We start from the raw sequence: 13178 nt of genomic DNA, 5'->3' as shown, positions 1-13178 counted from the left end.
GATGCACAATCGAGAGCATCCTGGCGGGCTGTATCACCGCCTGGTACGGCAACTGCTCTGCCCACAACCGTAAGGCTCTCCAGAGGGTAGTGAGGTCTGCACAACGCATCACCGGGGGCAAACTACCTGCCCTCCAGGACACCTACACCACCCGATGTTACAGGAAGGCCATAAAGATCATCAAGGACATCAACCACCCGAGCCACTGCCTGTTCACCCCGCTATCATCCAGAAGGCGAGGTCAGTACAGGTGCATCAAAGCTGGGACCGAGAGACTGAAAAACAGCTTCTATCTCAAGGCCATCAGACTGTTAAACAGCCACCACTAACATTGAGTGGCTGCTGCCAACACACTGACACTGACACTGACTCAACTCCAGCCACTTTAATAATGGGAATTGATGGGAAATGATGTAAATATATCACTAGCCACTTTAAACAATGCTACCTTATATAATGTTACTTACCCTACATTATTCATCACATATGCATACGTATATACTGTACTCTATATCATCGACTGCATCCTTATGTAATACATGTATCACTAGCCACTTTAACTATGCCACTTTGTTTACATACTCATCTCATATGTATATACTGTACTCGATACCATCTACTGTATCTTGCCTATGCTGTTCTGTACCATCACTCATTCATATATCCTTATGTACATATTCTTTATCCCCTTACACTGTGTATAAGACAGTAGTTTTGGAATTGTTAGTTAGATTACTTATTGGTTATTACTGCATTGTCGGAACTAGAAGCACAAGCATTTCGCTACACTCGCATTAACATCTGCTAACCATGTGTATGTGACAAATAAAATTTGATTTGATTTGCTGCCTAATCATTCCATCCACACCAGCCCTTGCTAGGCATAGCTCGTTGCATTACTCCCCTGCCAAAGTTGGTATAATTGTTCCTGCGCTCGCCTGTGCTATGTTGCTTCTGGTTGCTAACAACAGTCCGTGTGATCCACTCATGCCAATGGAAAGAGAGTCAGAGGGATTTTCACTGCTAAAGTTAGAGAACTGTAACTACTCAGAATACAGAAAATATAATTAGTGGAAAAAGGTATTCTAAGAAATACTAGACACAAATGAACAGGTAAATCTCAACTGAACTTATGTCTGAGTCTGCCTTCCATCACTATGAATCATGTTGACTGGGTGGAAATACTTGGCATCTAATTGTCAAGTAGAACTATGCAAATGACAAGAAGCCAAATCTTAAATGGTGAAATACAACAGTTAGTTGATTTAGAGACCAAATACTCTAATCCATTGTAATGACTGAATGTCTGGTTCCTGTGAAAAGCTAACACCATGGGGAAAAACAGAGGTGCTAAGCCTTTTATCTCTGGTTTCAAAGTAGCTGGTTTTCTATCATATCTCCTAGTTCATCAAATGTATTAACTACAAATTGTACGCTAGATAATGTGATGTAACCAAAGATTTGTTGGTGTCCATTACTGGGCGTTACAGGGAAGCCACATGCAAACCACCGCCGTAGATTTTTTAACCAACCTGTTCTTGGTAATACTTACTTTTTTCCACTGAATCGAGAATGAAGAATCTTAGAAATGTCATTTTTCAGTTGCAGGTGGGTCTATAATAACCATTGAAAATTCAGGAAGATATTAAATCCATGTTTTGGTAACACTGTGTGATGCTCTGTCATCTACTTCTACACATGGCCATGGCCGCGTCGCATAGAAACGACTAGTTCCTGCTAAAATGCTGGGAAATGCTAGATGTGCGGCAGCTAAGAGGGCGAGGATCCTCCTTGGGCGGTACAAAACCTGGATTTAATATCTTTCTGAATTTTCGCTGGTGTTTGTAGAACTACCTGCAACTGACATTTCTATAATACGAAGAAAGTATTGCCAAGAACAGGTTAGTTGAATAATCTATGGCGGCGGTGTGTGTGGTGCTTTCCTGTAACACTCAGTAACGGACATCAACAAATCTTTGGTTGTATCACATTATCTAGCGTACAATTTGTATCTACTAATTTTGAACCCATTTAGACCTTAGTGCTAGGAATATGTATGCAGCATGCAACAAATCCATTATATTTCATACTCTAACATTATAACTGACATTAATTTCAACAATTTATAGGCACCTGCATGAAGAATACAATAAAACACTCTCCCACGTAACATTCAAACCTTCAGGCCAGAAATAAAATATTAAATTTGTACTCTGTAGGTCTACATTCTTAAGATGTTATTTGAATATTTTATGTTGACCTTCTTTATAGGACACATTTTCTCAATTTTATAGTAAACAGAAACATACGTTTTGAATCTATGCCAAAACAGTCAACATTGTTCATTTAAATAAGTATATTTTAAAAGCCTGTTGCAAAATTATATAGGCTTCCATATGTATTAGACAAGAGACGGATGCTCATGTGGTGGTACCTAACGCCTCATATCATCTGAACTCCTCACCTCATCTTGAGCATCAGCCTCAGTCACAGCTGACATCCTATCAGGCTAGTGGCTCTCTGAATATGTTAATACATCTACATTGGTATTTGTCACTGTCCTAGAATTTGTTATACTATTACTGAAGTAAACACAATAAAAGTTGTTACTTACTTGTAATCAACATGGTGCTGTAATGTTGTCATATATTTATCTATTTTAAAGAATGAGGAAACTACTCACTCATGATACAAATTAAATCTTAAACCAATATTGAAGACAAGTCCAGTTCTCTTGGTCATTTAGGGCATCATAGTGAAATCAGTAAAGCGTTTCCACTTTCCAGCCGCCTTTCCCTCCCCTGCCTGGACCATACCAACTGCACTTAACGCTCACCCGAGGGGGAAGGTTTCAAAATGATATCATGGATGACCAAGGCTGTTGACTTTGAAAGCATGCCATGGTATTCCTAATTTATTTAACACACTGTGACAACTAGTAGAAATGTAACATCTGATATAAAACATTCATTTTAAATAAGCTAAAGTATCCCCTCCCCCCTTAAGAGAGTGTGGTTGATCCCATGATGTTGCCTTGTGACCCTGGTTTTAATCTCTATGGACTGACCAGACAGAAATTTCCAAACCTCAGACTCCGGTCATGAGGGGATATTTTCCCTGTATAGTCAGACTTGATAGTTAAAATTAGATGTAGCAGACATTAATCAGCCAATCAAGGTAAACAATGAAAAACTCTAAGACAAGAACAGGGTGAATTTCCCTCCCCACAGGCTACATATGGGCATGTATTTTTATGTAATCCTGAACAATGTGTGCTTTATGTTATTCCCTCCAATATCCAGATGCCCCATTTCCTACACATTAATGTCCTCACTTTCCTTGACAAAATGATTAATATTGACACTATCTTTTCTGATCCTACTACAAAAACAATCAACCCATTTTTGTCATTAGAGCTCACTCAGGCACACATTCAGACATTTTACAATAAATGTACCTTGAAAGTCAAATTATTCCCTTACGGTATCTATCTCTAAAACACCAACAAACACCATGTGGTCCGACCCTCTCCTGAAGCCCCTATCACATCATCTTGTAAAAGGCGGCCATTGTTTCAAAGCAGCAATGGACAATGAAAACTCTAACGATGACCCTTAAAGCACCATGGATGATGACAGAAACCTGCGGTGCTAATAGTTCTCCACTCCAAGGCTTCATCAGGATTCATTCCTCGGTAAGTCATTAGTGGTAATAGGTTCCATTTACAGTGTAGGTGTTTGATTAGGATCTTTTCAATGTGAAAACCCTTGGAGAGGTCCACCGCTTCGCTGCATTAATTCACAGTTGAACGAAAGATGAAAAGAAATGTAAACAGCTATTGACGTTCACACAAGAGCGAAGATACAGGACTCATGGTCCCCTTAGCAACCTTCCTGGAGCGCTTAGCTTTATAATAACTTTGCTGCAGCACCCCCTGAAAAATCGGAATGAATAAAACATTATTCACAAAGGTAGTGCACTGGGCCTTTACTAGTCCTGTATTAGTGGACCGATATAGCCTTTGGAAAAAAAAACACCCCCAACTATCTTAAAGCGGCTACGTGTCATAGTCTATCACAATGCAGACTTAAGTTGAGTTTTTTTCCCTCCAGAATTTGAAAATGCTTCTGATTCGTGTCTATGTAATAAAGGGTAACACTGCACTTGACACCCAGCGTCCTAAGACGTTATGATACCCAGCGTCCTAAGACGTTATGACACGGTCATAACCATGTCATATGTCATAACAGCTGACATAACATGTCAATCTGTTATAAAATGGTCATAACACTGTCATGACACATATTTACACCTGTTGTGACATATATTGTGTTATTTTAGGGCTGGTTATGATGCCTACATAAACCCACCACAAAAGGCAGAACATTCCATTACACCATAGCCTAGCTGTCAACAGTATGTTATTCATATTATGACCAGGTTATGACAAGTTACATCAGCTGTTATGACCTATGACATGATTATGACAGTGTCATGAAGAGTTATGATCATATTATGACCAGGTTATGACAAGTTACATCAGCTGTTATGACCTATGACATGATTATGACAGTGTCATGAAGAGTTATGATCATATTATGACCAGGTTATAACAAGTTACATCAGCTGTTATGACCTATGACATGATTATGACAGTGTCATGAAGTGTTATGACACTGGGTGTCAAGTGAAGTGTTACCTAATAAAGTAATTGCATGGAAGTACCATTCATAATACATGGTTGGGTTGTGCACTGCAGCCCTTCTCCCATCACATAGTCTGCTTTCATTCTATACCTAATACACTATATTAAACATATTTGCTACTCTTGAATAGTTTGAGTTCTGTAGATGTTTTGAAGCTTGCTGTTATGTAAAAGATATTATGACATCTGGGCTTTCTTCCTGAGGACCACAACTCCTACATACTGAAGTGATAGGGATTAACAAGGATGAAAGGATTGCTGCTGCTGATATTAAAGTCTCTCTCTCTCTCCCATCAAATCAAACATAACCATGACGACAGTCTGATCTTACTGAAGTCAAGTAGCACCTTGACAACGCAGATCTTTTTCTAAATGCACTATGTACAGTCAGCTTGCCTTACAATAAATGCACATCACAGAGAAATTGGCATATTGAGACATGGAACCAGTCTGGAACTAAAGAAACCACACTGAATACAACAACAAAGAAGATCATTCCACATCTTCTCACTTTAAAATATGAGCTTGGACAATAGCATCTTTCTCCAAGACATCATTCCTAGAAATGACGTAATCAGCATTAGAATCTTTGGGTTGATGAAATTATGTTACTCCAACAGCTGTGGCAGACCGGCCAGTAGCCATCCGCTCTGTTCTATTGTCTGGTTTTTATGACAGCTCCGAAGAATTTACAATGACTGTGATGGCTAATAGCCCAGCCTCTGTATTGGAAACTGTTAGATCCATCCATGAGACTGCTCTAAAGCAACACTAGTGACATGTAGGTAGGTTTAATACAAAGCAACATACAGTACGTCCTAGTGTCGTCTGTGAGAAGGACAAAAGGATGTGCGTGTGTGTGGTTACTGCATGTGAAAGTTAAAGGACAAGTTACCCTGTCCTCTTTTGTGTGCTAGGCCATAAAACTGAGAGGCTCACTTAGGCCTGACCTCTGCGCTTGGCAACTGCTGAACTGTTTTCCCCTGGTCACTGTTTTCTAAGATTACACAAGAACACACTTCCTTTTCCCAAGCAAGTTGAGGAGGGCGTCAGAATAGGAAGAATTCAGCCCCGCTCCCAGGGGAGTGTGTGTATGTGCGTGGTTATGAGAGTGTTTACTGTGTGCACTTTTGATTGATGTGTGTTGATTTGTGTGTGTGTGAGTCTGCGTGTGTGTATTTCTGTCTGTAATCTGAGTTGAGCTTCTGATCTTAAGGCTGGTATTTCCGATGCTGCAGGAAGTGCTCTCTCTGTCTGTAGAACTGTGTCCCCTTCCACTCACCACCATCTCCACTGACTGTACTGCAGCTCCAGTGGTGGCCAGGTCCCTATTTCTCCATCTAGCCTCTGTGAACAAATCAACCTGTCCTGAACACACTGGGAGCCTCTGTACTGGAACCAGCAAGCACGGAGCACACTCACTGACACACTCACTGACACACTCACTGACAACCCCCTCCTTGCTAAAAAATAACTTCTAACTTGAGCAGAAATATTTTATCAAAAGCTTTGAAAATAATAATACAATATTTTTGCCTCTTTGTATACCCTTTAGGGACAGGGGTGGCGGTGTGGAATGAAGCCTGTGGAAATAATTAATGCATTTGACATGGAAACTGGAAATTGCATAGATGACCTCCATAAAGGTAATACCAAACTCATGAAAGGCCCTGGTCTACCCTGCATTGCCCTGCCAGTGTCTGAATGTTATTGTATAATAGTGGTGAGTTTTCAGGGCCTGTTTGTCTCTGGCTGTACTAAATATTATTGCCATAGAGCTCAGAGCTTTGGCTACAGTAGGCCAGACTCTGTCACAGGCTAAGCAACAGGGCCAGCCCCCGAAATGAGCCTCCGACGAGCTACAGAATCAATTAAGTGGGGACATAATTAGAGCTGTGCTTTATTAGTACTTAAGGATGATCTGCGGCACAGAGTAATGGAGCATCCATGTACAGTTCATTTGGAAGGAATCTTTATCAGGACACTGTAGAGCCTATGGCTGCTATGTTGTCTGACTACAGATCTGTGTTTAGTTGTCTTAACATAACTCGGCCATTGAACATAATTAAATGGAACAGTTCAGGGAACACGGTTGTGTTGGTCTATGTCTGTCTATTTAATATTTTTTATATCTGTCAAATGTTTATATTGCATGATGTTGATCTTGACTATTGGATTTGGTGGTGTCTCATGCAATTATGTTCAAATGTTATTGCTTTATTTAGAGTGATGTTCTGGTCCTGTTCTGAGGAGATCCCGTACAGTAATATTTAAAACAGAGGACATGTCAGAAAGATTTTCCTGTAATAGAAAACCCAACATTGTTTATTTAAGTTGATTGCCCTGAGGGCAGGACCTCCCCCACCCCCCACCCCCAATCTCCTCCATCTTAAACACAGGCTGAAACAAATAGGGGGGGGGGGTGTACATTCCATGGTTGGGTAAAAAATGATCAACAGACTAGCAATGTAACCCACTTAACTTTGATGTTTTGGTATTCACACGTGTGTGTGTTTAGCATGTGTACTTGTTTAGGTAACCTATATGAAGTGTGCACTTCTTACATGACTTGTGTAAATGTTGACATACATTAGGAAGTGTGTACAGCACTTGTTGATGTAGTGGGAAGCCAGGGCGTCATGCAGGTTAAAGGTCACAACAGTCCCTAGTGGGGTTCCGGAGCCTTCCCATCAGAATATCCCAGTCCCACGCCATCCCACATTCTGTCTCCAAGCCACCGACCTAAAATAGCATCTCTGATCCGTCCAGCTTGTTGTCCATCCATCCAGGAAATGTTCAAGCTGTGATGTACATTGGCCAATTCTCTCTGATATTGGCCAGTTCTCTCTGATATTGGCCTGTTCTCTCTGATATTGGCCAGTTCTCTCTGATATTGGCCAGTTCTCTCTGATATTGGCCAGTTCTCTCTGATATTGGCCAGTTCTCTCTGATATTGGCCAGTTCTCTCTGATATTGGCCTGTTCTCTCTGATATTGGCCAGTTCTCTCTGATATTGGCCTGTTCTCTCTGATATTGGCCAGTTCTCTCTTATATTGGCCAGTTCTCTCTGATATTGGCCAGTTCTCTCTGATATTGGCCAGTTCTCTCTGATATTGGCCAGTTCTCTCTGATATTGGCCAGTTCTCTCTGATATTGGCCAGTTCTCTCTGATATTGGCCAGTTCTCTCTGATATTGGCCAGTTCTCATTGGCCAGTTCTCTCTGATATTGGCCAGTTCTCTCTGATATTGGCCAGTTCTCTCTGATATTGGCCAGTTCTCTGACATTGGCCAGTTCTCTCTGATATTGGCCGGTTCTCTCTGATATTGGCCAGTTCTCTCTGATATTGGCCAGTTCTCTCTGATATTGGCCTGTTCTCTCTGATATTGGCCTGTTCTCTCTGATATTGGCCAGTTCTCTCTGACATTGGCCAGTTCTCTCTGATATTGGCCTGTTCTCTCTGATATTGGCCTGTTCTCTCTGATATTGGCCTGTTCTCTCTGATATTGGCCAGTTCTCTCTGATATTGGCCTGTTCTCTCTGATATTGGCCAGTTCTCTCTGATATTGGCCTGTTCTCTCTGATATTGGCCAGTTCTCTCTTATATTGGCCAGTTCTCTCTGATATTGGCCAGTTCTCTCTGATATTGGCCAGTTCTCTCTGATATTGGCCAGTTCTCTCTGATATTGGCCAGTTCTCTCTGATATTGGCCAGTTCTCTCTGATATTGGCCAGTTCTCTCTGATATTGGCCAGTTCTCTCTGATATTGGCCAGTTCTCTCTGACATTGGCCAGTTCTCTCTGATATTGGCCAGTTCTCTCTGATATTGGCCAGTTCTCTCTGATATTGGCCAGTTCTCTCTGACATTGGCCAGTTCTCTCTGATATTGGCCTTCTCTCTGATATTGGCCAGTTCTCTGATATTGGCCAGTTCTCTCTGATATTGGCCTGTTCTCTCTGATATTGGCCTGTTCTCTCTGATATTGGCCAGTTCTCTCTGACATTGGCCAGTTCTCTCTGATATTGGCCTGTTCTCTCTGATATTGGCCTGTTCTCTCTGATATTGGCCAGTTCTCTCTGATATTGGCCAGTTCTCTCTGATATTGGCCAGTTCTCTCTGACATTGGCCAGTTCTCTCTGATATTGGCCTGTTCTCTCTGATATTGGCCAGTTCTCTCTGATATTGGCCAGTTCTCTCTGATATTGGCCAGTTCTCTCTGATATTGGCCAGTTCTCTCTGACATTGGCCAGTTCTCTCTGATATTGGCCAGTTCTCTCTGATATTGGCCAGTTCTCTCTGATATTGGCCAGTTCTCTCTGACATTGGCCAGTTCTCTCTGATATTGGCCGTTCTCTCTGATATTGGCCAGTTCTCTCTGATATTGGCCAGTTCTCTCTGATATTGGCCTGTTCTCTCTGATATTGGCCTGTTCTCTCTGATATTGGCCTGTTCTCTCTGACATTGGCCTGTTCTCTCTGATATTGGCCAGTTCTCTCTGATATTGGCCTGTTCTCTCTGACATTGGCCAGTTCTCTCTGATATTGGCCTGTTCTCTCTGATATTGGCCAGTTCTCTCTGATATTGGCCAGTTCTCTCTGATATTGGCCAGTTCTCTCTGATCCCGCCATCACATGGAATTACGCTCCATTGACATGGTCTTTAGTGTCTAAATCCAGAGCTCTGACATTTATTCAAATGGAGTTTGTCTATATCCACTGACTGTACCACGAAACTAGACATTCAAGCAGCTGCTTATTGTCGCTGATGACTCCAATTTGAACCTTAACTTCGGTTTGAACTCTAAAACAGTAAAGTAGGCTATACACAGTAAAGCATGTGCTAAAGTATGTCAACAAATAAAAATGTAGTATTGCTTTACCTAGGTAAAGGAGCGAAGGAATGCTGGATTATAATATAATTTTGACACGTCCAGGACGTTGAATGTCCAATAGAAATCAGTCTCAGTGCTTTCTTAATTACAGCTGGACAAGCCCATTCAATCATGCAGGTGTGGAGATTGTTGCGCCCGCCAAGGTCAGTGTTCATCTGCTTTGCTTGGGTAAAGAAAGACGTCCCCAAGATGTCTGGCAGAGGCCCAGAGATTACCCATTCAACTCAGAGACAGGAGGGAGCCTGTCCGATTTAGGCAATGCCTGGACTGAATACGTGTGTGTGGGTGTGGCTGTGGGAATGTGTGTGTGTGTATGTGTGTGTTTTACTGTACACAATAAAAAGAAAGGAGTGTTTGCCTCTCCTCTTCCCCATACGATGTCAGCTGTTCTGCACACACAGCTATGAGCCAGAGCATATTGTTTAATTATCTATCCCCCTAGCCCACTACATAAGGGATAGATGGGTCTACACATCTGCAACCACATGTGTACACCTGCAGGAGAAATAGGACACACACACACACACACACACACACACACACACACACACACACACACACACACACACACACACACACACACACACACACACACACACACACACACACACACACACACACAGAGAGAGATACAGCAATGCTTAACATACTCATGCACATAAGCGTGGGACAGGTGTGTGTGTGCGCGTGCGTGCGTGAACACGCGCACTGTGCCTCTAGTCACTGTCCCTGTTCCTCTGCCTTCATTTGCTTTTCAATGAGGATTACAGAAGCGGTGCTCCTCTCTGGTTGAGAACACCGCGCTGCAGTCTGGCCAGCCAGCGGCTGGTGATAGGGAGAGAGAGACACACACACAGGCAGGCACACATACACACAATCTAGTCATCAGGTCATTATGATCAGTTGATGACTTGCGCCAGACACTGATACTTCCAGTATGAGATGAGTGAAATAATGCTTGTAATAGGGGGAGTGAAATAACAATAATGACATAAGAGGGAGAGTAAATGTTATGTCTGGAAGTCCCACAGTGAGTTGCTCCACAGGAATGCAGGGAAACAGACCAGTCTTCAAAGTCCTTCTATCAGCCACAACAGCACCCAAAACACCCGAAGACACATAAGAAATGGTTAGATGAGCGCATTGCACTGTCTCACCTTGGGGGCTTTCCTGTGTTTAAACAACTATCTGGTACCAGTTACAGGCACTCTGCTCTAATGGTAACAGTCATTGGCTCATAGTCTTAGAGCCAGGTCACTGGATAGGCCAGTAAATTACATGTCCTGCCAGAGGAAGTGGAGAGAGAGAGAAGGAAAAAAGGAAAAGAGAGAAAGATGGAGAGAGGGAAGTGAAAGAGCGAGAGAGTGTGAACGAGAGCAAGGGAGGGACTTAGTGAGAGAGCTACAGAGCAAGGAGAGAGATGGAGGGAGGAAGAGTCAACTCACTAATTGTCCTTATAAGCGACCTTCACCGCGTCTGATCCCTCTCCCCTCAAATGAAGTAGGTACCATTCTAAGCTAACTCAACACCCTAACACAACGTCCATGACAGGACCCACACTGCTCCCCTCCATCCCCTTATGGGCCTAATAAACCTTTGGTGGCAACGATGACTGATATTCCCCACCCAAAATTACAGTGCTGAGTTATTGGTGATTCATAATCCAGTTTTGAAGTGTTAATGGGGAGCCCTATTTAAGATGCCAGCGTTTAATATACACTTCCTCCAGTTACTGTACATTAAATCTTCAACACCTTTTTTCAGAGCTATTACAATTGGCTGGTTTCCCAGGACAGGAGAGGAGCTTTTGGGTCTTAATGCTCTGATATGACCTCTCTCGCTCTCTCTCTCTTGCAGTGCATGCTAGGAGTTTTTTGGAGTTTGAGTGTTTAGTGTGGAGGGCTCTGTCCTAACATTTTTTATTTCTATGGTTGAGGGTTAATGTTTGTTTTAGCGGTACCCACAGTTTTTTTTTTTTTTAAAGATGGGTGGAAGAGGATGCGATGTATGCGATGGCTTCGCAGCCTAGTGCGGAGGAGACGCTGTCGTTACGGAATGGATTCAGGTGTCTTCCTTCAGGTGTGTTCCTGAGAATAGAATTAAGGTGGAGGAGATTCTGCTCATGGTCGGTGAACAGGTAGGAGCTGAATTTATACATTCCACTTCCAGAATGATCAAAGCTGTGGTTGTGTTCATGAAAAGAGCAAAATTGGTGGGTATGCTCATTACTAGTAGAATATTTGTGTTGGGGCCAATTTCTCCTCTTTCTACCCCTTCAACCAGGGTGGTAGTTGCAAATGTACCTCTGTTTATTACGAATGATCAAATCAGGAAAGAGCTGTCGTTATGGTAAGTTTGCTAGTGGGTTTCGTGTACTGTTGGCAGGTTTTCAGGGAGATGCCGTCAGGCATGTTGTTTTGTTCCGGATGCAAGTGTTCATGTTTCTGAGTAACAATGAGCAACAGTTAAATATGCATTTTAAAGTTAGGCATGGGGAGGGGCTCTGCACAGGGTTTGCCAGCACAGATAACTGGGCCTAGTTATGCTACAGATAGTGGGTCTAGTCAGGTTATACTAGTAGATGAGGAGAGTTTAGTGGGGAAGGGTAAGCGGCTAGCGGGGGTGGAGGGCGTTGTCATGTGGAAGAGGAAAAGGGGGAGAAGAAAGGAGGGGAGAGGCTGGTTTGGTCAAAGGCACTATGGAATCTCTGCCTGGTGCTGGGGGGAGGCTCCAACTAGAGAGAAATGGCAGGTGGTCAGGATGGGAGATGGAGATGAGGAAGGTGAGTCTGAAGAAGATGAGGATTTATTTTCAGACTCCTCCCCAATGGGTCCAGAGCTGACAGCCAGACAGGCAGAGGGGTCAAAGTATACGGTGAGGGGACTGTCAAGGTTCCTGAATGAGACTAAGGGGAAAAAAGTTAATCTTGAGGCTTTTTTTTGCGATCTGGGAAAGTTTGTAAGAACAGTACAACACGCTATGAAAAATTAGGGGCATGGTGTCATCTCACCCAGGAAACGGTTTAGGTTGAGGAAGTGGGTCACAACAGTGTGTAAAGGTCTACCTTCAGACACCGTTTAGATGAATAATTTCTTTCTGGCACTGGGGCTTTTTGAGCTTTGCTTTGGGCTTTTTCTTTGCTGGCTTTTCTCCCACTTTGGGTAGGCTAGCTTAATATAAATGGTGCCAAAGATGTGGGAAAGAGGAGTGTGTTTGGTGAATATGTAAAACAAAAACAAGTACAGGTGTTGTTTCTGCCAGAGACCCATAGTGATTTGGTGAATGAAGTCGATTGGGGGCTGTTGTAGGAAAGGGGCAAGTGTGCTGAGCCATGGGACAAATGTTAGTGCAGGGGTGACAGTCCTTTTTGTACCTGGTCTGTCTGTAAAAATGTGCTCCTCAAAGGAGGTGTGTAGGGGTAGACTGCTTGTAGTAAAAGCAGAAATTAACAACAGTGGTTTTGTCTTTATAATTGTGTTTGTGCCCAACACAGGGAGAGAGAGGGGACTTCTATTTGGATGTCTTAGACAGGAACTCTCACAGATGGCGCCTGAGAAGACACTGGTGGTTGGCGGGGACTGGA

At 42.8% G+C, this 13178-nt stretch overlaps 1 protein-coding gene across 2 annotated transcripts in view; it reads right to left on the bottom strand.

Moving 5' to 3' along the window:
- LOC112229111 (rho GTPase-activating protein 7) overlaps positions 1 to 13178 on the bottom strand; it is a 73909-nt gene that overhangs the window by 22867 nt on the left and 37864 nt on the right. Inside the window, exon 1 of one of the 2 annotated variants that reach the window (XM_042309605.1) lies at positions 2615 to 2771. The exons of the other annotated variant lie outside the window; for it this stretch is intronic. Coding sequence (XP_042165539.1) covers positions 2615 to 2627 — 13 coding nt within the window. The 5' untranslated portion in view covers positions 2628 to 2771. Of the gene's footprint in view, positions 1 to 2614; positions 2772 to 13178 lie in introns of those variants that run through there. 2 annotated transcript variants of the gene reach the window in all.

The sequence above is a fragment of the Oncorhynchus tshawytscha genome, linkage group LG30, assembly GCF_018296145.1.
Source record: "Oncorhynchus tshawytscha isolate Ot180627B linkage group LG30, Otsh_v2.0, whole genome shotgun sequence".
NCBI classification, from domain to species: domain Eukaryota; kingdom Metazoa; phylum Chordata; class Actinopteri; order Salmoniformes; family Salmonidae; genus Oncorhynchus; species Oncorhynchus tshawytscha.
Note: the sequence above shows the minus strand (reverse complement) of the source record. Positions and strands in the feature narration are given on the sequence as shown.